Source organism: Cervus canadensis, chromosome 8, assembly GCF_019320065.1.
Source record: "Cervus canadensis isolate Bull #8, Minnesota chromosome 8, ASM1932006v1, whole genome shotgun sequence".
Lineage (NCBI taxonomy): Eukaryota > Metazoa > Chordata > Mammalia > Artiodactyla > Cervidae > Cervus > Cervus canadensis.
Genome location: NC_057393.1, coordinates 60,028,553 through 60,054,218, shown reverse-complemented (window position 1 = coordinate 60,054,218; position 25,666 = coordinate 60,028,553). Strand labels below are relative to the sequence as shown.

Sequence of the window (25,666 nt, the reverse complement as noted above, 5' to 3'; positions counted from 1 at the left end):
TACTGCTTGAATTCTTTGAGCCTCCCTTTTCTTTTACCACACCCTCTTTAATCATCCAAACCATCTTCTCACTCAAAAATAGATGCTCATCTCTTTGGCCTGCACTGTTGTGTCTTCCAGTAGCTTAATACACTGAGATGCACCAGCTATTGTTTCAGAGGTTGATCTTTGTCTCAAGAGCAGGGAGCCAGAAAACCGGGTCAAAGCTCCATTTTTTATATCATCTCACTTCTGACCAAGCAGTCTAGGTTTTCCAAGGCCCCCAGGGAGGGAAGAAATGCCAGAGTGAGCAGCTTGGCTCTGGGAAGGGAAGGGAAGGACTGGCTCCACACAACGTTCTTAGAGGAGAGCTATGGCCACCACAGATCCTTCTCTGTGGCCCCAGGCCAATCCCAAGGAGCAAATTTGGCACAAAGAACCACCGTCTCTGTGAGCAAATCCCTGTGCTCTCTGGAAGACAAGCTATGTACGTTTCTTCCTGGTGTTTCACAAAACCCCCTTGTAAGCCTTGGAAACCCCATCAACAATGGATGGTGCAGTCACTGGCAGAAGCCCAAGCAGGCAGTGAAACACGGGTCTTTCTGGGACACCCTGCCGGGTCCCTCCTCACAGCCTCACGTGTGTTATCATCACAGATGTCCTCTGAGAAACCTGCCGCTGCCGCCTGGGGAATGTCAACTCCAGCGGGTGCCCACCCCTGCCCCACCCTTCCTGTCTGGGTGACCGCTTCACCCCTGAGAGCTGGTGCCTGCCTGCACCCAGAGGGCCCTCTCATGCCAGGCTCCTGGGGCACTTTCTAGGCCTCTGGTTCTGCACCTATCTGGTGTGCGCCTCAGCTGCAGGAGGCAGGGCACACGTGTGGATTCCTCAGGAAGAGTATGGATGCCCCCCAGACAGTGCAGAGGGTCTGGACCAGTCCCACTTCTCATCTCCATGTACACCGGGAGTCCCCGCCTCAGCCAGCCGTAAACTCTGGAGAGGCTTCTACAGGCCACAAAGAATGAGTTTGACTCAGGTGCCCCCATGGGCATTGGAAATAGACAAAAAGGGGGTGGCAGGGGTGTCTGCAAAAGGTGTTTGAGAGCAGCTTGGCCTCATGACAGTTTCAACTCAGTTTCAAATCCCAGACAGCCCCATTTGCTTAACCAGTTTTTCCAGTGATGCTTCAAAGCTGGCTCTCTTGGTTTCCACAGCTTCTTGGGTTTCAAAAGGAAAACTAAAATAACAATAAAAACTCCAAATTCTTCAGTGAACAAATAAATAATACGAACAATATTTACATTAGTATGTCACATTGGGAGGCCAGCATGACCGGGGAACAGAAGAACTGAGATGTGCCCTGGCTTTAGGGCTTAGAACTGGCTCCTGGTCAGGTTGGGACCCCTGTGAGTGGATGGAGGGACAGGGGAGGTGGAAATGAGCAGAGATGCTTGGCTGGGGCCTTCTCACAAGTCCATGGAGGTGGGGTGGGCAGGAGGTGCAGAGTTGTCCCCAGATTAAGCAGGTTTCAAACAGACAGAAAAATCCCAGTTTACCCCACCAAGCACTGTGCTATGGTTGGGGTCATGGGATGAGCGGCTCCCAGGACTCCAGGAACCTTCTCCAACAGCCAGCATGGTGGGCGCAGCAGGGCCTCGGTCCCGGGGAGCACAAAGCTCATGGGTTGGCTGCTGGCCTCCAGCCCTTTTCCAGTTGACAAGGAGCCAGGGTCAGGTACAGCCTCCTCTTCCTGGACTAGGTGACAAGGGGGATGTGGAATTCGCTCGTGTCGAAGATGAGGGGCCTCCTGGGAGGGCTGGGGTCCCTGTTGGCCTTGTGGAGCAGCTTGAAGAGTCCAGTGCCAATGTTCATGGGGATCCCCATGATGATGCATTCAGATACCCCTGAAACCAACCAGAAAGGAGGTAAGAGAGCTTCTCCACACTTGGGAAAGTCTTCAAGCAGGACAGAGAGACTGACTTGGAGTCCCAGCCCCAACGTGTTGAACCAGGGCTGCTCACTTTACTCCTCATCTATGGATGCGGAAGGCATGGCCTGGTGCTCCTGGGCAGGCTGGGGGAGTTCCTGCATCTGTTTGAAGGGAGTGCTCACTCACAGCCCTGCTGCTGGCTTAGCAGCCTTTGTGCTTGAGCCACAGGCATCGTGTGGGCCTCACCTTTGAGCACTAAACTCAAACAGCAAGGATACACTGAATGATGTAAAACCCCGAGTTTGCCACCCAGCATGTCCTTAACTTAGGGCCCAGGGAACAAGCAACTGGGACCACAGCGAGCAGATGCCAATCCCCATGGAAACAGCAGCACAGATTTGTTCTGTGCCCAGGGGTCGGGGGTGGGCCAGGGTTAACAACACCCCAACCTCGGAATCCACAGCTTGAATCAGAAACACTAAGAAGGCAGGGCCCCTCATGGAGTGACAGGAGTTAGGCGATAGTGTAGATTCTTTCTCCAAGCTCCCTTTCAGCTTTCTGAGATCTAAATGTTGGGCTCCGCATGAGGCTTCTGGTTCTATAATAAGCAAGTGTCTATCTGCTATGTTCTGGGCTTTGTGCTATCAGGGGCCAGAGAGGCAATCAAACTAAAACCCAACACAGAGTGAGGGCTGACACTGAGTTACAGCATGCAAAGGACCAGAAGATTTTAAAGTTGGGGCAGGGTGTCCACGCCAGGCCCCTAAAGGAGTCAGAGGTGGAGAGGGTGGGCAGCAGGGCAGCAGCCAAGACGGGGGCCCAGTGTCCTCGTCGGGGAGCGGAGGTGCTGGGTCTCAGTCCTGCAAACAGGCTTGCTCTCACTTTTGCCTGGGGCTTGCCCTTCTCCTGCCCCCATCTCTGCCTTCTTTTCTTTCCTTTCACCCTTCGTATAGTAAAGAACTGTGTAATTTTTCTTTCCCTCTATTTGCAACCTGTGACCCTAATCTTAGAAGCAAAAACTAGGCATACACTGCCTGGGTCCCATCTGACCATCACCTTGGGCGGTGACTCCACACAAGGAGGTGAGTGGGGAAATGGCCACGAGGACGAAGGGCTCCGGCAGCAGCGTCGGGGGCCAGGTGTGGCGTCGCTGTCTGAGCCCCAGACTCACTCCCAGCTCAGGCCACAGGGCCTTGCCGTGGCACGGGAAAGGCTGGAGTAGAGTGGGCACTCTGGGGCGGGGGGAGCAGCGCTCTGCTGTGACGGCCACCCCTCGGCTCCCTCTCCCCTAGGCCCGTCAGAGAGGCTCCGTGTGGGGAGAGCAGGCCAGCGCAGGGCGAGACTCATAACGAGTTAGTGCCCTGGGTCTTCTCACCGTGAAAGGGCTGATACCCAGGCCTCAGCAACGTGCTGAGATGGCATACAAGGCAGCCGGTGGAAGCGTGCCAGCTGCCTTGCTCAGGGAGTTGGGACGGCAGGAGCGCCTGGGGCAGGACCAGAGTAGCTGACTCTCCTTCTGAGGGCTAGAAAATTCCTACATGCCCAGGGGCGACCTTTCCTCTGTCCTGACTGAGCAGCCTTCTAAACGATGCAGGGGATGCAGGCTGCCACAGTCAGGCTTTGTTAGTTCCAATTCCGTGAGCTGCGACTTTATTCTTAAACAAGTCAAAGCTCTGCCTGCTCAGTTTCTCCACCTCTAGAGAAGCCCTGGCCATGGTTTAAATTGTAAAAAACAAAACGAAACACCAACAAAAACCCATAAAGGCCTCTGGTGAGGCTGCTGCAAGCACCAAACCTACCACACACAGAGTCCTTCTGCCCAAAGTAGGCAGCATCAAAGAGGTGGTCGGCCGTCTTCTCAAACGAGGCCAGCATCAGCACGCTCTCCTTCATCTTGGCCAGGCCAAACCTGGTGATGCCCAGGACTTCACCCTGTGCCGAGGGAGAGCGCCAGAGTGGGGACTCCCGCCAGGTACAGAACGCAGCCCCTGCCCCCCTCAACAGAAGAAGCAAGAGGCAGCCGGGCTGCTGCTCAAGTCACAGTCCAGGTTTGAGAAGGACCCCGACAACCATCTGTCCCACCTGTGTCCCTCTGAGGCCACTGGCGCTGACAGCACAGATCCTGACACTCAACAAAGAATTGAGAACTGGAAACTAAAGACTGGATATACGTGTATGTATAACTGACTCAGTTTGCTATACAACAGAAACTAATACAACATTGTAAATCAACTATTCGCCAGTGAAAATGAACTAAACAAAAACTGAGAAGTAGGGAATTTTCTGGTGGTCCAGTGATTAGGACTCTGTACTTTCACTGCTGAGGGTCTGGGTTCAAATCCTGGTCGGGGAACTAAATTGCACCCCTCCTTCCTAAAAGAAAAAAAAATACTTCTGAAGATGTTTCTTACGGCTCAAAGAAATAAAAACCCAAATAATTCCATCATTTAAAAAGTATCTTTATAAAACTACATAGCAATATGGAAAATACTTATAATGTTCAATAAAAATGACATGCTCATTTTTACTGTTTACCTGTAGTAATCTAACATGTGTATAGAACAAAAATGGAAAGGAAGGCTTTAAAATGACTGTCTTTACTACAGGGTGGTAGGAAATGGGTCACTTCTCCCACCGAGTTTCTGAATTTGCTGCAATACAGTACAAGTTTGTCTGTGGAGGCATCATGCCTTATGGCACTGATAGAGAAAGATTTTTGGTATAAGAGACAAAAACAAAAACCAACCAGCGGACCAAACTCAGTCCCCCAGTCAGATTTTCACCTAGAAATGGCTACAGAAGTATGAGAAATGGGTTCGACAGGACATAAACCTCAGGCTGTCACGGAATCCTTAGGCTTCTGGCAATGGCTAATTTTCTTTTAGGATAGAAACCATGCCCTGCCTCCTGCCATGAGGTTGCATTTCTCACACTGGAATTTTACCAGCACGCCCAGCTGGACCATTGTACTCAGGCTTTGGGGTAATGGTGGTCATCACAGCCACACACCATATATGCCCTCCAAGTCTCGCGCTCCTGACACCAGGTTTGCGACAGCAGCCACAAGGCCCCCACGCACCTTGTAGGTCATGAGATCGGACAGCAGCATCACGTGCCGCCGGTCGATGCTCATGCCGTGGTTGACCATCGTATACTGGATCTCGTTGATGATAGTTGTCCGGGCAGCTTCGATGCCCAGGGTTTTCTCCACCTGCGGAGGGCAGAGATGATCGGAGGCAGCCACATCCAGGGCTCCCCAACTTGCCCTCATATCCTCCTCTGCCCTGCAGGTTCCCAGCACCCTGTATCCCTTCCCAGAGATAGAGTATGGGGTAGTCTTTGATGTAGACCCAGAGTGAACAGCTGGGTCAGAGGAATGTGCTGGGAGGGAGCTGGAATGACTGTAGGAACCTCGGCTGTGAGCAGTACCTCGTATGTGTTGTTGGAGGTGGTCCGGGTGCCCTTCACGCCGTGGGTGGCCATGACGGCCCGCAGGTTATCACCCTCCACCAGGAGCTTGTACTTCTCCTTCCCGCTCTGCTCATCGATGTGGATGACAGCTCGGGACACCTCCGGGATGCCCTGCACCACCACCTGGACTCAGAGATACAGAGGGCTCGAGACCCCGCAGTGCGTACGGCCTCACCCACCCAGCAGTCAGAAACCACAGTGGCTGCGAGGACTGGGGGTGTCACAGCCTGGGTTTGTGGTTGTGATCACCCCGTCTCTCAGAGGTGACTGCCAGGAACGCGCCAAAGCCGGGAGTGCCTGTGTGCTGCCTGAGCCGCTGGTGGGTGGGGAGGGGGGAAGCAGAAGCTCAGGGGGTCGTGCCCTCTTCCACCACCAGTTTTATGAGAGAACAGAGAAAAGCTGAATGGGCAGAACGGCGAGGCAGTGCAAAGAAGGAAACCTGAACCTGCCTGACTCCTCGGGGATGTGGCAAAGAAACGGAGGAACAGGGCGCCACCCTCAGTCTCGGCGGCCCTTACGCTCCCTGATGCCTGGCTCTGCAGCTTAGACATGAATGTGCTCCCTCCCTTCACGCACCTCCAGGCGGCAGGCCTGACCACCTGGGGAGGCGACCTGCGACTCACCTTGGGGAGATCCTCTTTCAGGAACTGCAGCACGTAGTACATGGAGCTCTTGCTGTTCTCTCGGGGGGTGACGCACACCACTGCCTCCCCGTGCACGGCCACGTCGCCGGGCTTCACGCGCAGCTTGGACATGCAGATGGAGTACCTCACCGTCTCAGCGTTCACCTGTGGGGGGCCACACGCCCGGGATGTGACTGGCGGGATTTGGAGGCTGTGGCTTCTGTGTTTCTTGGCCTTTCAGCATCTTGCCCCACTAAGGAGCCTTTTTAATTATTTCCCCTCAATCTTTCTCCTCATCATGTCTTTTTTGGTACTGTGATATTTTAATACCAGAGATATATGTGTATGTATGTACTGTATGTACACCTCTGCTTTATTCACTAAGAAAGTAGATCCTACCACCCACCCCTCCTAAATCCGTTTTGCCACTGTTACCCGTTTATAAATGCCAATAAGCAGCAGCCAGGTCAACCCACATATCCTGAGCCAGCCATTGCTGCGCTGGGGATCCACAGGTGGGTAAGACACAGCTGACACAGCCGGTCCTTCCACCTGCTGGCATGCTGTGTCACAGCAAATAGGCACTGTGGTCTGCACACCACCTCCACTAATTTCCTGCGTGTCTCTAGGTGGTGATATCTGTGCCGGGGCCAGGGGTAGACAGAATGTGAAGGCACAACAGATCCAGAGGACAGACACCAAGCGGAAGCCTCTTTGGGGCTTCCCGTGCTACGCATAGCTCTTGCCCTAATTAATTAGCATCTGTCTTGGGACTGAAAGGGGATAACTTCCTTCACGCATGTAGTTATGGGACTCACTTCCAGCCTCAGAAGTCTGATCCGTTCTAGGGAGAGCTTGACGAGAATGAAGCAATCATCAGGAAGAAACACTTCTTCAATGTACTCTGAAATCTGCAGTGTCAAAAGATTGGAACATCTGTCAGTCACTTCCCTGTCCCTCAGAGCAGAGGAGGCTCCCTCTCTCCTTTAAGGACACAGAGCAGCATGGATACATGGATTGGTAAATCCACTACAAGTGGTTCTCACACGTCCTGGCAATGCAGCTGGTTTAGTTTTCTTATTATCAAGAGGGATTTCGTCTTACCTCTCCCAAGAGGGTTTTCTCAATTCTCCCTTTCACCAGACGAGCGTAATCTGCATCGTCGTCCTTGTCCAGCTGTGCTGTGATGATGGGAGTGCTGTGGGCAGGAAGGGCAGAGGATTACGAGGCTGCTTGAAGACCACACTGCGGTAAGCCCGGGTGCGTTTGGCATCTTAACAGCAACTGCAGCTTACTGTACTGAGCATTCCCTAGAGTCAGGCGCAGTCCTCACTGAGGGTTGCACACACCCGTGCTCATGAGGCAATCCACTCCATCAGTGAGTGAGTGACTTTCAGAACAGTCTTCCTGGCCAAGCAAACCTACCTTTTCTTCTTTGGTTCTAATATGTAGTTATTTCAGTTCTGTTCTCTGAGTAAACTGACCCTTTGTATACTACAGGTTTGTATACTATGGCATGCGCAGTGACAAAATCATGTCACTTATAGCTTACCCCACTCCACCCCCACAACCTCCCCTCCAGGACACCTCCAGCTCCTCCAGCTACTAGCTAGTAGCTTCCACCCTTGCCATCCTGGATGGCATCCCCTGAACACACACTCCTTGGTGATCTGACTCACTTAGAGGCGGCAGGCAGAGCTCCTGCCACCCTGGACATGGACAGGTGCTGTTCCAGAACCAAGTATGGCGTTCTCTCCTTTAATGCTGTATTGTCATTTCGTTACATTCAGATCATAGGTAAGACATGATTTTGTCACTGAATGCGCTATAAAATATTTTTATCTTTCCTAGTTTCAGGTCACCTACAAATTCTATCATGAAATCACCAAGGGGGCGGGATTTGGGCTGGGGGAGTGTTGTCACAGAATATGGCCCCAAGTCGAGTCACAGACACATCATCAGGACCAGTGAAGCTGGGAATAATAACCTCAGATGGATGACGTCTACAATGACACATGGTTCCAATTTTTCCAGGCATTTTTTTAGGTTTCTCTCATGTGACTTGTGGTCACAAAGAACCATTGCTTCAGTTTTGACTCTCTCCAGTTTGGACATTTTGTCTTGGGTTAACACTAGCACGTGTTGCTCCAGAGTCTGAGGTACTGTCTGCTAGCATCTGTCACACACCCACTCGTGACAAGAGAAACGTTGTTTCTCCAGGACATGACAGACGAGTGTGAGGAAAAGAGGGAGATGGATGAGGGCACCTGATGGCCTTGGAGGCGTTGATGATCTCTTTGATGCGGGGCACGCCCAGGGTGATGTTCATGGAGGCCACGCCTGCGAAGTGGAAAGTCTTCAGGGTCATCTGGGTGCCTGGCTCGCCAATGCTCTGAGCACAGAGTGCACCCACCGCGGAACCTGGCTCCATCTGTGCCCTGAAACAAGAAAGGATGAAATGTACAGTTGATAATGATACAGTATCTTTTCTCCACACCCTCTCCAGCATTTATTGCTTGTAGACTTTTGGATAGCAGCCATCCTGACTGGCGTGTAATGGTACCTCATTGTGGTTTTGATTTGCATTTCTCTGATCATGAGTGATGTTGAGCATCTTTTCATGTGTTTGTAGCCATTGTATGTCTTCTGGACAGAAATGTCTGTTTAGTCTTTGGCCCATTTGATTTGGGTCATTTATTTTTCTGGAATTTGAGCTGCCAGGAATTGCCCTTTGTATATTTTTGAGATTAATCCTTTTGTTCTGTTCTTCATTTGCTATTATTTTCTCCCAATCTGAGGCTGTCTTTTCACTTTACTTATAGTTTCCTTTGTAGTGCAAAAGCTTTTAAGTTTCATTAGGTCCCATTTGTTTAGTTTTGCTTTTATTTCCAATATTCTGGGAGGTGGGTCATAGAGGATCTTGCTGTGATTTATGTCGGAGAATGTTTTGTCTATGTTCTCCTCTAGGAGTTTTATAGTTTCTGGTCTTACATTTAGATCTTAAATCCATTTTGAGTTTATTTTTGTGTATGGTGTTAGAAAGTGTTCTAGTTTCATTCTTTTACAAGTGGTTGACCAGTTTTCCCAGCACCACTTGTTAATAGAGTTGTCTTTTTTCCAATTGTATATCTCTTGCCTCCATTTGTCCCAAAGATAAGGTCTCTGTCCAACGGTTTTCGTGGATTATCTCTGGCTTTCTATTCCTTGTTTCCATTGCATCTATATTCTGTCTTATACTGTTGGTGGAATGCAAATAGTACAGCCGCTATTGGAAAAACAGTAGGGAGATTCCTTAAAAAACTGGAAATAGAACTGCCCATATGAACCCAAGCATCCCACTTCTGGGCATAACACTGAGGAAACCAGATCTGAAAAACACGTGCACCCCCAATGTCATCGCAACGCACGTTATAATAGCCAGGACATGGAAGCAACCTAGATGCCCATCAGCAGATGAATGGATAAGGAATCTGTGGTACATATACACCATGGAATATTACTCAGCCGTTAAAAAGAATTCATTTGAATCAGTTCTAATGAGATGGATGAAACTGGAGCCCATTATACAGAGTGAAGTAAGCCAGAAAGATAAAGAACATTACAGCAAACTAACACATATATATGGAATTTAGAAAGATGGTAACGATAACCCTATATGCAAAACGGAAAAAGAGACACAGAAATACAGAACAGACTTTTGAACTCTGTGGGAGAATGTGAGGGTGGGATATTTCAAAAGAACAGCATGTATACTATCTATGGTGAAACAGATCACCAGCCCAGTGGGATGCATGAGACAAGTGCTCGGGCCTGGTGCACTCGGAAGACCCAGAGGAATCGCGTTGGAGAGGGAGGTGGGAGGGGGGATCGGCGCATTGGGGAATACGTGTTTGTAAATCTCATGCTTGATTCATATCAATGTATGACAAAACCCATTGGAAATGTTTGTGATAAGTTAATTAGCCTCCACTAATAAAAAAAAAAAAAAAAAAAAAAAAAAAAAAAAAGTACATAGTACTAAAAAAAAAAAAAAAAATGATACAGTATCTTTGTATGGTGGCAGATGGTAACCAGATGTACCATGGTGATCTTTCTGCAATATATACAAATATTGAATTGCTATGGTTGCACCTGAAACTTGCATAATGCTGTAGGTCAACTATCTGTTGTTTGTTTAGTTGGCCAAATTGTGTCCGACTCTTTGCGATCCCATGGACTGCAGCACACCAGGCTCCCCTTTCCATGGAATTTTCCCAAGCAAGAATACTGAATGGGTGGCCATTTCCTTCTTGAGGGGATCTTCTTGACCCAGGGACTGAACCCGAGTCTCCTGCTTGGCAGGAGGATTCTTTACGACTAAGCCACCTGGGAAGCCCCTACTCCATAATACAATTAAACAAAAGAGATGCAATTATCTTATATAAAGCCCATTTAAATATACCCATTTTATATACTTTTACATATAGGTCAACTATACCTCAATTAAAAGACAAAACCAGGGAATTCCCTGGCACTCCAGTGATTAGGACTTTGTACTTTCACTGTTGGGACCAGGTTCAACCCCTGGTCAGAGAACTAAAATCCTGCAAGCCTTGTGCCGTGGCCAAAAACAAAAAGAAAAAACTAAAACCCCAAAACTGCTGGGGAGGTTTCTGATTATCTCCTTTCAACAGAAAAAATACGTATGCCATCAGGGTCAGGAAAGAATTGGCAAGGACCCGGGTTGGGCTTATGGCAGAGGAAGAAATGGACACAGAGCAGTTACAGGTACAGATGAGGGGGAGTCATGCTCAGAGGGGTCCAACGATGACAGTGAACACTGTGTGGCTACTTGTGGTCAGCGTGGGATGACTGGAGAAGACCTAAGAGCTCTGCTCACACATGGTACTGCAGGTGGACAAAGCAGCCAGCCCTTGCCAAATATATTGGTAGTTTCCCTATGAAAAGACAATGCTTGGAAATTTCTTTGCGCTTCTTTGCAAAGCACTCAGCCTGTCTACCCACTGGAGCCCAAGAGAGGAGGTGACAGAACCTGCTCAAGGATGGCAGTTGGTAAGTGATGTGGGCACAGGATTCTGTTTCCTAGGGAAACAGGAAGGGTGCAAGAGACCCACTGGACTGCCCGGCAGCCTGAGACATTTAGCATCCTCACCTCATGTACTTGTCCCTACATGTCTCCAGAAACTTCTCTATTTGGGTTGGGGTGATCCGGTCCAACTGGTACAGCACACGGGGCTAGAGGAACAAAAGCCAAGTTCAGGGTCAGGGCCGGCAGCATGGTGAACCCTCTGCATCTCCTGACCCACTGGGGAGGGCCACTACCTCTGTTGTGCCATTGTCGTTGATGCCGTATTTATCTCTGGTCTTCTTGATCTTCTCAGAAACCTCCTTGATAAACTTTTTTATCTCCTGAAAGATTACACAACAAACATCAGATATATGTTTCTCAGTGATTTGCACAACATGATTTGTTTTTTAGTAAACTTGGTAATGTGATGAATCCTTCCTACTTTAGTGGTGGCTAAATAAGATACTATACGTGGATACGGTTCTATTACGAAATGTTTTTCCATGGAACACACCACATTACCCATACCCTGGACACATTGTTCATCCGTTAAAGTGTTTCTCAGGTCTTTTTACTCTGATGATGCTTCCTATGAATCTGCAGTGCTAACCCAGCACATAGGATGACCCTTTCCATCTGCCGCCTTCTCCCCTGCTCTCCTGGAACCCCTTGCTGCCCACGTTCATGCAGCCCAGAGTAAGTACTGTTGTACCACTTGTACTTCTAAGGCTGATAAATTTTTGAGGGGTTCTTCTGAAGTTGTTCTGCTCAACTTAAATACTACAAAGCTTGGCTTTGTAGACGCTATGCACATTTCAAGCACATGCCTTCAGCTTGCCTTCATTTCAAAGGAAACACTCCCAGGTCCCACCTCTATCTCTGACCCTCACCTCTGCCTCACTCCCCTGTCTCAGGCTCCCTTCCCACACAAAGTCAGAACTTTGTAAGGCCTCCAGGAAATCACCCTCAAAGCTGGAAATGAAATATCAGCCTATCTGTTGCTCCCGCTGTATTTTAAGAATAGAGCTCTAAGCCCTGGGATAATGATAAAATAGAGCAAGAAAGAAGGTGAAGAGAATTACATTGTATGGAAGATCCATAGGGCATGGCTAGAAATGACAGGCCCAAGTTTTCTGGTAACTAGTCTGAGGGGAAAACCCATATGCTTTATAATTTGGTATGTGTCTGTGAAGTAAACCCAGCCTTGTGGTTGCTCCTAGAACCAGGATCAGCCAGCATCTCCTTTTGAGGAGTTCTCACAGAGGGTGTGGTGTGTTTAATGGACCACACACATCCATGTCCTGTTGCCAGCACACACCACGCACCGTGGGCTGACTCCTAGAGCACCTCTCAGGTGAGCTGAGGACGCATGCAATCTAGTAGCTGCATCCTTCAGAGAAAGCGCATCTGCTGCTCTGGTTTCACCCAGGGGTGTTTCTGACAGTAAGGGAAAGGGTGGATAGACTAGCTTCCTCTCAGTGACCCTCAGGGAAATATGATTTCCCTCAATAATTCTGGGGGGCACTCTGGCCAAGCGCAGGCATCCAGGTGCTTTGTGCGGCTGGCTGAGATCGGATCCACACATCCGGACAGACCCCTGGGCAGGCCCGAGGGCGGACAACTGTTGTGATGGCTACAAAGCCTCACTAGGTCTTGTTTCTCAAGTGAGGATAACCACAGCAGAAGACCAGCATGCCTGCCCAGTGTCTACTCAATCTATATCACAGCTGAAAATATCTGAAGTTTCGTCTGAAACAAATGTTTCAAAGGGCAGACTGGACCAGAAGCCCACTTTCGCAAAAATAAAATTCTATAAGGCATTTACAGATATTGTGAGACTTAACTAGCCAGGTTTTGTCCTAACATTGCAAAAATAAATCTCTCTAGCCTACCATAGACTAGTGAGCAATTTCTAGTTACTATCTTTTCTGAAAGCAAAAAACGAGAACTTCTGGGGTCCACACGGTCTATGTCCACAAACTCTTCTTAGTCACTTGCTGCCCTGCGTGGTGCCCTGTAGGGCGGCAGGACACTGGCTCCATCATTCTAGAGCTCAGGCCATTTGGGCTGAATAAGGTCATGGCTTGGCCAAGGGAATAGGCCCCTCTACAAAGTCAAATGTTTCTGCACAGTCTACACTCAGGGGAGGGGTTTTCTGCAAAGTCGTCTTGGCCCGCTGGACACTTCACACTGGCTCCCAGGAGCCCAGGTGATCGGGGGGCTATAAGGGTGGACTCCAACACACCTGGGCTGTCCCTTGTTCACGAACACAGGCTTCCCATGACTGTCCTTGTTGGTCAACTCCCCTCTCCAACACAGAGTGGAAGGTTACCAAGCCACTCAGCCATCATTCTATGCAGAAAGACTTTTCTTTAAGAAAGAACTTAAACTAACGTAAAAGAACTTGAAAATTCTCAAAAGACTCTTTTTAAAGGGAGACTCCACAGGCTTACTTGTTAATTACAGGTAAGAGGCCACATTTTTCAGATATAGTTGTTACAAATCAGAGGTAGAACTTAGAGCTGGAGAGGGTAGGGGAACAACCTCCCCTGGGGTGGCTCTGCCTTCAAGTGGGATCCTCATCAGCAATAAAACCCGCTGCCACCTAGTTTCTCTTCTGTATCATTCAGTATTAAGAGCGTCCTTCAATGGGTGAGCCTACTTATCTAGCTGTGGTTGTGTCCTTTAAGGCGAGCCTCTGAAAGCCCTCCTGACCCACATGTTGCCATTTGCCTGCCAGGTGTTCAAGGCTGCCCCACCTGTTGGCACAGGGAAACTGGGGCCAGAACCCAAGGCCAAGCCGATCCAGGGGATTTTCATCTGTTAAGGAAGTCCGTACATACGAGCAGTCAACAGCACACACCTCACACCATTTCCCAGTTCGGGTGCTGCAAAGGACAGCTTTTAGCTGCCACCCATGTGGACATGCTTCTGGCAGCAGCTTTGCTAAAAGGAATGAGTTCCCTCACCCAAGAGTTATGGCAGATATTCTGGAAGTTAGATTAAAAGGAAAAAAGCTCCCTTTTTGGAAGGGGAAACTGAGATAAGCCACTAAGAACTCGGCAGGATTAACTCATGCATACCAAGGGAACTCAGAACACGGCAACCGGCAGGCTGTTAATCACACGGCTGACCAGCAGCTAACGCTCACACTCAGCCCGCAGCGTGTGTGTGAGCCTGGCTGTCGGCTTCTGGCAGGGCTAGGGCTCAGCGTCACCCAGGAGCTCTCTCTGCCTCCCCAGCTCTGACACTACAGTCAGATGACGTTTTCTCAGCTCATATGAATCTGTTCTGGTTGGCAAGTTTTGGAATCCCTCGGCAACCCTGAGCTCAGACTGAGTGACTGGAGGGTGAGGACATGTTCAGTCACCTCTGCGGCCCTGGATCTGTGGGGTGTGCGACAGATGGGGACGGGACGGATGAACAAGTGCTCACTGAACCCACAAATGCTGCTGGTCAGGGGACCACTGTCAAACCACATCTGAGGCAAGCAAGGGCCTGGGCCAAGTGATGAAGGGGAAGCCCTGCCGGCCGCACTGGGCCCGCTCGGCAGTGCCTGGGGCTGGCAGACTGCTGGGGCGCAGCACAGCCATGCCCCCTGCTCGGCAGCCACAGCGTGGAAGCACGTTACCTCGTTGTATTTCTCATAGCCTGTCTCAGTTAAGGTCTTTGAGGAGAAACAGAAACATAAATAAGTGAATATAGTCATGGAGAAAAACCAAATCCCACCTCTCATTTGTTACTTAAAAAAACAAAATTGTGAAGCAACAAAAACAAAATGAAGGCACTCAGCTTAGCTAGGCTCTTAATTTTAAATGTATTAAAATCTGGAAGAGTCTCTTTTTCACCTTTTGTATCTTACCATGTCAAAGAGTGAAGAGCTGTTAACTAAAATATCCTTACTTAAGTGTCTTACTGTTTTTACTTTTTTATACTTCAAGGGATATATTTGGTGCTATATTTGAATCACCAATCAGTATACGCAGGGAACCATGTACTGACTCCTGTATTCCTTTGCTTTTGATGATAACCACGATTATCAATAAAAAGGAGAAGGTCTGTAAAATGCAAACTAAAAAACTAAGAGGATGTCAAGTAACAGGTCCCTGGAAGAAAAAGGAAGAATGACTACATTTCTAAGCCATATTGTGAAAAGAAAAAAAGCAATTTAAAATAATGATGGTATTAAATAAACACTACTGCATCATTTATTGTATAAAACACAATAAATGGCATTAAAACAATGCTCTATTACAAATTACTGGGTTTCAGAACTACTGAGGGAGGAGTTGGCCCACAGGATGAAAAACTGGGTGGCAGGGGGCAATAGGGACAGGGTTAAAAAAAAACACCAAAACAGTTCTCTTAACTAGAGCACTTATCTTCTACCAGAGAAACACTTGTGCAAAAGACAAACTAAAAAAGACATGAGATAAATTCTTTATGTGGACTGCTGAGATCCTCCTGCCTGGGCCACTCTTAAATCTTCTAACAAGAAACACTTACATAAACACCCCCAGCTTATACACTTCATTGTCGGCACCTGGGGAATGATTCCTTGGTGACGGCCAAGTCAGGGGCACAGCCCCCGCAGAGCTCACCTGCAGGAAGCTGTCCTGGCAGCAGAGAAACTCGTTCTTCTTCATGATGGACTCGGCGCTGAGGAGCAGCTCGTTCTTACTGAGAGCAGGCTCGCTCCGGCACGGGAAGACTGCCTCGAGTATCGAAAGAGAACAGTGTGATTTGGAGGGGGGCAGGGGGCAGTATTCAGTGAAGGAGTTTATAAGAGACAAAACAACCTCACCCAGAGTGAGCTTTCAGCAACCTGTGAAGTTTTTGTCTTTTAAAACGCATTGTAGACTCTATCTTTAATACGAAGGTGAAAACAGCATAAACTGATACTCCACCTTACATAACGGCTTGTGGGCTATTCAGTGGCTTTGGGTCATTCCTTCCCAACCTTCACCCCACCCCAGATCTGCCCTAAAACCATAAACTGCTGTTATGAAAAAAAAAAAAAAAAAAAAAAAAATTCAAGTGTGAAAATACTTCTCCACCCCCAAGCTCATGGGTTTTCCCTCAAAGTTTTAGTGTTTACACTGCACCCTACCCTGTGGACAGACCATTCCATGTTTGACCTGTCCTCCACAGATGGCCTGTGTCTGCTATAAACAATGCTGGAAGAACATTCTTGGCACATTTAGATCATTTCTGTAGGGCAAATTCCTATAAGTGAAATTTAAGTATTGCTCAAGGGCACCCAGATTTAAATTCAGATCAACACCGTCCAGCTACCTCTCAAAAATCTTGCTCTAAATTATATCCCCCGTTAAAAGTATGCGAAACAGGCCTGCTTCTCCACACCCATGACTTTCACACGGTCTCTATCACACTTTACTAGACACTGGTAAGAAGACAAAGCCCTCTTCCACTGGCACTGGTTTACTACCAATAACTAGACTTTGCAACTGAGAAACTCTCTTTCCTTAATACCTGGGGAAAATTATGCAAAGTGAATACAAAAGACAAACACTATCTCAGTGGTTGGGTAGACATGACAGCATTAACTGTGTGCTATGCCAAAGGCACATCTATTCTAAAGAAATATCCTTGAAAATGCTCACAGATATAATGCTTAATCTTACTTTGATGTTGTCCAGAACCCTTTTAAACTCTAAGGGCTCATCTTTCCCCTCCATGGCTGCAGGATCTAAGCCGTCTCCCCCGTAAATGAACTGGATGATATCGCCCGTAGAGCTGCGGACTGTCAGGTCATACTGTGAGCAAAGATCTTCCAGGGACTTGACGAGCCTTCTCTGAATGAAGAGGAGGAAAGGAGATGAAAGTTCAGGTGTTTTGAGAGCACTAGTCACGTGTACGAAGGTTGATATTTACAACTGAGTTTCAAGGCTACCAGTGCTTTTAATCACATAAAAACATTAGAAATCCCTTAAAGAGTCCCTGACCTCAAGAACGGCCCCACAAGTGCCTCACTAGCCTGTGCAGTGGGATTTAGAATATGCTCCACACTCCACTGTGTTTTAGAATACATACAATTCTAAAGGACTCTGCAAACACTGTTTTCCTAGGCTGCTCTGCCTTCCCTCTCTGTCTCCCTAAGGTTTAAATTAAAGCAATTGCTTTGCATTTCTAAACACAAATTAATCTGGGACCCCTGTGGACTTCAATATGAATTACAGAGGATCTGGTGCAGGCTCTCTTCTGGGACCGACGGGTAAGAAGAGAGAACAGGACTGGTGTTGTGTTTGAACCAGCAGGCAGCAGCCATTTCTCAAATCTGCTTAGGGAGAGCCTTCCACCAGCAGAACCCTCCAGCCAGCGGGGTGAAGGCGTTCAATGAGTTAAAGGGAAAGAAATCTTCCTCCAGGCAACTTCAAAACAAAAATCCCTCATGCCAGAAGTAATTTGTTCTAGGTTAACAAGCCACTCTGGGAAAGTCATACTCTCGACTTCAGAAAGGTAAAGGACAAAAAATAAAGTCAATAGACATTTGGGTAAGAGTGTTAAAAGCATTTCACAGTCTGTTAGGTTTCTGACAAAAGCACACTCTGAAGCTAAAGGGTGATTTCCCATTAAAAGATGATTAAAAGGGAAGCACTATCAGTAATGCTCCACGGGAGACAGACGAGAGGTTATGGAAACAGGTGGGTACTGACTCGAGTCCATTTTGCTCTCATCAACCTTGTGTATTCTGGCTTACTCATTCACATCTCTGGTTTATCACTCCTGGTTTCCCTGCTTGCCAAGGGCTGTGCTTCTCAGTCCGTGGTGGGGAGAAAAGGGACACAAAACCACAGCAATTCATGGCCTAGCAACTTGGAGTGTTAACCTCAGCATGTATTGTAAGCAGATAAAATCATCAAAAAAAAAAGAAAACCAAAACCAACGGCAAAACAAAAACCAAAAACAGAATGTGGATTATGGAGTACAAGGTAGAAATGAGAATTAGAGGCTGGAGAGAGATCTTTTGTTTGTGGTCTTATGGAAGCACAAGGTAGGATGTGTTTTCACCCCTCTGCTGTCTAGGATGTACCTCTGTGGCAGTCTCAGAAACACAGGCATAAAAAGCATGTAGCTCAGCCCTGTCCCCGAAGACTACTCTCTTACAACCATATACACAATGGAGAACGAGGCAGCCCTCCAAGTGCCCAAGCCCTCCTGCAGGCAGTGGAACAGGTTCTCTGAGTCCCTGAGAGTGACATCAATGATGGATTACATAAACGGCGGCACGGTGAGCACGGCCCTCTCGATGTGTGATCAGGAGGTGGGTATTGTCACCCGATCTCCGTGTATTAGGAAGTAGTGGCTCAGTGAGAAGACGTGCCGGGGACTTCTGGTCCATGTTCTCCTCCAGCAGGGCTTTGGTACATCTGGTTCCAGCCTGGTCTGTACCACTTGAAGGAGACACTGATTTTGAACTTTTTGTTTTTTGAACATCTTACTTTTTTGTGTTGTTTATTTTTAGGACATCTACATCTCTCAGTTTTTCCTTTTAAATGCCAAGACTTAATAAATCAGAAGTCAGGTACAAAAGAAGCAAACACTCAGCAGTCAAGATCTGCAGACCTGTCCGGCTTCATTGCTAATGGCCTGTATTTCTTCAGGTTACCTGCATATATCCTGTTTCAGCTGTCTTCACAGCCGTGTCAACCAGACCTTCCCGGCCAGCCATCGTGTGGAAGAAAAACTCGGTTGGTGTCAAACCGGAATAAAAGCTATTAGCCACAAAGCCTTTGGCAGCTGGGAGCTAAAGAGAGGTAGGAAAAAAAATAAATAAAAATCTAACCAAAAAAGTTTAAGGTCCACAATTCCAAGACCCATTCAAATCAGAAAACACCTCACGTTTAGACTATAAATACCTGGCCAATGCACTCCCATGTTTTATGCCCTTTCCTAAAGAAGAAATAATTTAGTTCAAACCATCCTTACCAGAGACAAGGAGAGTGAGGTCCCAGCCAGGGCTGGTGCTCGTGCCAGTGGCAGCCAGGTGGCTCAGGAGAGGGACACCGAAGCTTGGGCTGCTACTCCTAGAGCAGGCAGGCGGTCACGGGTCTCAGTTTAGCGGGCACCTGGGCCTTCTCCGGGGCAACGACTACCCCCAAGATACCTGCCTGCAGGCCGGACCTGTCCACCTTCAAAACATAGCTGTGTGCTGCTACAGTTTATGGGGATTCATTTTTGGGCTGTTGAAAATATCCTAAAATTTAGATTATGATGATGATCACACAACTCGGTGAATATACTAAGCTGCTGAACTCTACACTTTAAATGGGTGAATATTAAGGAAAAAAAAAACAACTGTAAAAAAACAAAAAAACCCACATATAAAAAACACCCTATGAAATGCCAAATGGCCTTTGATGTAGACAGGTTTGTGTTCCTTGGAGGACAATTCGGATGAATAGGCTAAAATCCTCTTGCCCCCATTTCACTTAAGGGGCAGCTGGCATACTCAAAGGCACTTCTAGGCAAGTACCATCTACCCCAAAGTCTGGCACTAGATGTCCTTGGAATCTCTTTTAAATTGGTCAGGCTTTGACTCCGAGCCATATAAGCACAGTCAGGTACCACTCCAGTGACTTGCTGGCTGCCTGACCTCTAACAAATTCTGATCTTGGGCAGAAAGCCCAAGTTGTTCCTGGGGCCACCTGATACAGTGTCTGTCAATTTCAGTACAGCAGTCCCATCGCCCCAGGCGGGGCTGGCCATAAGTCCTACAGCTCCTCAGGCCAGGAGGAGCTGGGGCATCTGTGTTTTAGTGTGAATAACAGTTGACTCCATCTAGAATTACTAAGTGACCAAATCAGCTCTAAGTTCCTCAACTGTTCATTTAATAGCTATCTACCCCAGAATCTCAGAAAACACCAATATAGGCCTGTCTATCTCACTCTGCTGACACTAGTGCCCAGACCAAGAGGGCCAATGGAACTCAGAAGTCATTTACAGGCAGTTTAGGAATTCCAAAGGGAACCTGGAATTTCCTGGTTGTTTCACTGTGGCTCACATGTTCACTGTTTAAAAATCTTTATACTTTTATGTAAGTGCTCCCTAAAATAAGCATACAGATTGAATGCACACAAATGATAACAACACATTCAGATTACTTAAGGTAAAGTTGGATGGGAAACTGACATCCTCCTCCTTAGAAGAGAAAATATACAAAAGGGCACTGGTCCAAGTTTTACAACTCCGAGTTTCATGAGGCTCCTTCTACAGGACTCAATCAAGTTATTCCTACAGAGGGAATAATCCTGAATGGTTCCCACTCTCTATACCAGCTCTAGGAGTCGCCTAATTGGCAGCCTCAGAGTTTCGGTCACTCTTTTGTGCTGCTGTAGGTTGTCCTTCAAAGTTGTATCTGATCCACTCCTGCTTACCTTTGAGTGTTTTTCAAAGTGAGGCAGGGACCTGTTTTCAAAGCCATCTGGCACTCGAGAGCCACTGATAGCTTGCTGTCCCACACAGGCAATCATCTGTGATATGTTAATGAAGGAACCTAGGGAAGCAGGTCAGAAATGGAACATTCATTTACCAAAATCACAGTAACTGAAGCACAAGCAGATGTGTTGGTAAAACAGGAATACAACATGGTACAGCCCCCATCCTCAACAAGTTCATACTCTAGGGACAGTGAAGGACAGAACCGGAACAGCAAGGACAGAGCTGCCAGTAACACAAGGAAGGCCAGGCAGGGCTAGAGCCCGGGGCGGATGAGCACCGTGGGGCTGGAGGAGAGACTTCCAGGGGAGTATTCAAGAAGGCAGCATCAACCAGCTGGACTCCTGGAGAAGATTAGGACTACCACACAGAGAACGTGGGGGAGGAGTTCCAAAGTGGGTCAGAAAGTGGGAAGCAGAGACCCAGGATAGGACTGTGGGGTGTGCACCAGGAGTAGGCGGGAGACTATGTGGTGAACGACAGCAAGGCTAAAGAGACTGGACTTTATTCTGTCAGAAATTTATGAAAACAGGAAGTCTGCAAAGCTCAGGGTTCTGAATTTGAGTGCAGTATCATGAAACCTAATACTTTCAGGTCCTGGCTAACTATAAAATTTAAGTGTATTTAATTATCATCAAACGTATTATTTTAAAAATCCCTGGCTCTTCTTTCTTTCTTCAAAAAATAAGACCAAGTTTACTCAAAGCACCCTCAAACTCAGAAATCCACACACATGATAAACAAGTTTCTCCAATGGAGTTAGACATTCTAAAAATGCAAATAACCGTCTCCTTCTCTAAGCATTATTTGAAAAAGATACACCCTTATAAACAAAAGGCCTGAAGCTCTTTTTTTTTTTGGGGCAGTGGAGGGGGGGTTGCTGCGTAGCTTGTGGGATCTTAGTTCCCTGAGCAGGGATTGAACCTAGGTCTGGGCAGTGAAAGCACTGAGTCCCAACCCCTAGACGAACAACCAGGGGATTCTAGGCCTGATGTCCTGACGCACATTTTCCAGAGCACCACCAGCCAGCCTGCAGGGAATGCAGTGACAGCAGCAGCCAGAGGAGGCGCTCACCTTTGGAACCACACAGCGCCATGGTGAGGGGGCTGTTGCTCTTGTCCAGCTCCCGGAGGCAGGCGCTACCTGCGTGGTCACGGATCACGGACAGCTCCTTCAGGATCAAAGCCTGGCGGGAGAGAGAGGTGCACGGTGCCTACGTGATTACCGACGTTCAACGTGACATTTAAGAGAATGTGAAGAATTCGAGCGAGATGTCAGATTTCCAGCAGATAAAAGGTTTCAGACCTTAGAAGACCAAGATGTCCTATCTCCACAGACTGACATTTTCCAGGTGTTAAGTCACTTCAGTTGTGTCCTACTCTTAGCGGCCCCATGGACTGTAGCCTACCAGGTTCCTCTGGCCATGGGATTCTCCAGGGAAGAATACTGGAGGGGGTTGCCATGCCTTTCTCCAGGGGATCTTCCTCACCCAGGGATAGAACTCACATCTCTTATGTCTCCTGAATTGGCAGGCAGATTCTTTACCACTAGTGCCACCTGGGAAGTCCCAGTGTGTGTAATCAGTGTGTAAGAAAAAAATGGTTAGTAACAAAACCTCGGAAAAACATTTAAATGGCCAATGAGGTAGAATATATGCAGCTTTGTGTATATAACCTACGTAGCAGTGTCTCTGTATATATATTATATACATTACTGCATATACACATGCTGGTGTATACTGTGTATACACATGTATAACATTTTGCACTTTATATGACATTATGTAATACGTACTAAAACTGAGTGGCGTGTGCTGTTTGTAAAATTTGTCTCTGCTAAGCACACACTTGAATTCCCACCAGCTGGGCATGTGATTAGGCGACTCAACAGGAATACTCTTGTCCATGAGCTCATCTAGATTGCCATCCCTCAACCCACAACCTATGATGCTCAATCAGCTAGGAATCATGCTTCCGCTAAAGAGGAGTGCAGCTGAGGCCTCAAGTAATCTTCTAGGTGAGAAACACCTCCAAAAAAAAAAAAAAAAAGAAACACCTCATTTTTCTCTCTTTCTGTTTTTAAGACTTATATTAAGAATGAGCTAATTGTGAACACCTCACACAACTCTGCTTTCTTTTTGCTTTAAAAAGTTCATCAGAAAATTTCTTATTGGGGTTTCCCTGGTGGCTCAGTGGTAAAGAATCTGCCTGCCAATGCAGAAAGACATGGGTTTGATCCCTGGTCTGGGAAGACCCCACATGCCTCGGAGCAACTAAGCCTGTGTGCCACCACTACTAAGCCTGTGCCAGCGAGCCCAGGAGCTGCAACTACTGAGTCATTGTGTGGCAATTACTGAAGCCTGCGTGCCCTGGAGCCCCATGCTCTGCAATAAGAGAAGCCACTGCAATGGGAAGCTAGTGCACCACAGTGAAGAGCAGCCCTCACTCACTGCAACTAGAGAAAGCCCACACGCAACAACCAAGACCCAGTGCAACCAAAAGATATACGAATAAAATTTAAAAAAATTTTTTCTTATTTTTCAAAAATCCTTTCTTCCCTACTTAGTTGAGTTAAAGCTCTGAGCGCCAGGCTACTTGGAGGCAGAAGAGAGTCAGACAGGGCCCTGGTGCAGCCAGACTGTGAAGGCAGGCTGCTTTAGAGAACATGCGGGACTCTGGCCATTCTGACTCTGACATCTGCAGATCCAGTTCTCAGCTAACTTAGCTCCAGACTGGAACGGGACTGGAACGTGCAACAGACTGGACTGTGACTCTCAAACATGAATTCACCATGTCTCTTTCAAAGACCATCCTTTCAAAGCTGTGGTATCAGTCTGCTCCCAGGATGCTGGTAATAGGGCAAAAGCACTGAAGTACTAGGGACAGAAGGGGCCCAGGTGTGACGATGGAACAAGAGCAGCCCCATGTGGCCAAATGAACAGATAACTGTTCACTACCTGGAACACGAAAGCTGGAAGGGATGGAGCAGATTTCATGGGAGGCCCTCCCATCATTAAAACACACAGGAGCTGCACAGCTCAGAGACGGGCTAAAGCCACGGCCTTTCTTCTCCACTCACCTCTGTCGCTTCTCTTCAGGGCCTACAATGCCACTGGCAGCTAAGCTGACCCAGAGAGCCAGACTCACCTCCAGAGTCTCCTCGGCGGTGCAGCCGGGCTGCTGCTGCAGCTTGCCTGTGTTCAGGGCTTCGATGTACTCATCGCATTTTTTGTAGCCAGCATTCAGCAACTCATACTTGGCCTTCAGCAGCCCTTGGCCAGGTGTGACGTCACCAATCCCGATTGAGAATCCACGGTTAGCTGCAGAAGGGTTGGCGGGGAGAGCCGGAAGAGAGAACCATTGATGTTAGTCAACCTGTTATGCAGAAACAAGTCTATACCTTCAGAGAACTTGCTGCAAGCCAGTTAAACAAAAACTTACTGTACCGGTCCCTAGGTTGTTACACAAAGATGGCTAAGACTCACTAACTCCTCTCAGAGAGCTCACAACCTGGTATGGAGCACAGGGAGGTCCCAACTATATTACAAAGCAGACAGCACTGAACAGGAAAGAGAGACTGAGAGCCAGCTGTAGAAAGTGGGCTACCGGATGGCTGGCGCTCAGCATCCCAGACACCTCTCTGCTCCAATTCTTTTTTTCAGAAATCGTTCCAAAATAGAGGCTAAGAAACAAATGTGAACTCTACATTTGATGGAACTATATGCCATCAGTAATCCTAACCCTATGTGAACTCTACATTTGATGGAACTATATGCCATCAGTAGTCCTAACCCTAACACCTGTAACAAGTGGGCAGGTGAGGGGCAACTGGATTAACAGGGTGGGGAAGGGGATGCTGAAAAGTGGCTGTGGAATGGAGGGCCACTGAGTCTGAAAGTCTCAGAAACAAATCCTCAGGTTCTGTTGGAGGTTACGTATGAGCTGCAAATGGGGAAACCCGGGTGGAAAGTTTGTACAGGTACATCTTTTTTTACTGTGCTTCATAGATACTGTTTCTTTAAAAATAGGTTTGGGGCAACCCTGTATTTGAACAAGTCTAAAAGCACAATTTTTCCAATGGTATTTGCTCACTTTGTGTCTCTATGTTGAATTTCAGTAATTCTCGCGGTATTTTAAATGCTTTCATTACTATATTTTTATGATGCTCTGTGCTATTATTATTATGACTCACTGAAGGCTCAAATGATTAGCATTTTTCAGAAATAAAGTCTTTTTTTTATTAAGGTGTGTACATGTAAGACACTAAGATCATTGTATCCGATCCCATCACTTCATGGCAAATAGATGGGGAAAAAGTGACAGATTTTACTTTCTTGGATCCAAAATCACTGTGGATAGCGACTACAGCCATGAAATTAAGACACCTGCTCCTTGGAAGAAAAGCTATGACAAACCTAGACCTCTGCTATTAAAAAGCAGAGACATCACTTTGCTGACAAATGCCTGTATAATCAAAACTATGGTTTTTCTAGTAGTCATGTATGGATGTGAGTGTTGGATCATAAAAAAGGCTGAGCACTGAAGAATTGATGCCTTCGAACTGGTGTTGGAGAAGACTCCTTAGAGTCCGGTGGACTGCAAAGAGATCAAACCAGTCAATGCTAAAGGAAATCAACCCTGAACATACTAACGCTGAAGCTCCAATACTTCGGCCACCTGATATGAAGAGCTGACTCATTGGAAAAGACCCTGATGCTGAGAAAAACTGAAAGCAAAAGAAGAGGGTGGCAGAGGATGAGATGGTTAGATAGTATCACTGATTCAATGGACAAGAATCTGAGCAAACTCTGGGAAACACAAGGAAACCTGGTGTGTGTGCTGCAGTTTATGAGTCACAAAGAGTCAGACACAGCTTAGTGACTGAACAACATGTGAACACACAATACTATTGCACACTTAATAAGACTACAGTATAGTACAAACAAGTTTTTATGCACTGGGAAGCCAAAACATTCATATGAGTTGCTTGATTATTATACATGCTTCATCATGGTGGTCTAGAACCAAACCTGCAATGTCTCTGAGGTCCGTCTATAAAAAAAGAGGCATCAGGCCCTTCCCTCTGTGGGAAACAGAGTCCTATAGAAGAAGTATTTGAGCATCAAGAATAGGAAGT

At 47.4% G+C, this 25,666-nt stretch overlaps 1 protein-coding gene across 1 annotated transcript in view; it reads right to left on the bottom strand.

The window, feature by feature from the left end:
• Positions 1–1,244: 1,244 nt before the first annotated feature.
• POLR3A (RNA polymerase III subunit A) overlaps positions 1,245–25,666 on the bottom strand; it is a 47,329-nt gene continuing 22,907 nt past the window's right edge. Inside the window, exons 16-31 of the mRNA XM_043476424.1 lie at positions 23,677–23,849; positions 21,605–21,716; positions 20,470–20,588; positions 18,702–18,839; positions 16,717–16,887; positions 15,673–15,786; positions 11,326–11,412; positions 11,156–11,238; positions 8,271–8,441; positions 7,108–7,201; positions 6,822–6,914; positions 6,004–6,168; positions 5,339–5,503; positions 4,989–5,120; positions 3,709–3,841; positions 1,245–1,883 (exon numbers count right to left, since the gene is read on the bottom strand). Coding sequence (XP_043332359.1) covers positions 1,735–1,883; positions 3,709–3,841; positions 4,989–5,120; positions 5,339–5,503; positions 6,004–6,168; positions 6,822–6,914; positions 7,108–7,201; positions 8,271–8,441; positions 11,156–11,238; positions 11,326–11,412; positions 15,673–15,786; positions 16,717–16,887; positions 18,702–18,839; positions 20,470–20,588; positions 21,605–21,716; positions 23,677–23,849 — 2,099 coding nt within the window. The 3' untranslated portion in view covers positions 1,245–1,734. The remainder of the gene's footprint in view (positions 1,884–3,708; positions 3,842–4,988; positions 5,121–5,338; positions 5,504–6,003; positions 6,169–6,821; positions 6,915–7,107; positions 7,202–8,270; positions 8,442–11,155; positions 11,239–11,325; positions 11,413–15,672; positions 15,787–16,716; positions 16,888–18,701; positions 18,840–20,469; positions 20,589–21,604; positions 21,717–23,676; positions 23,850–25,666) is intronic.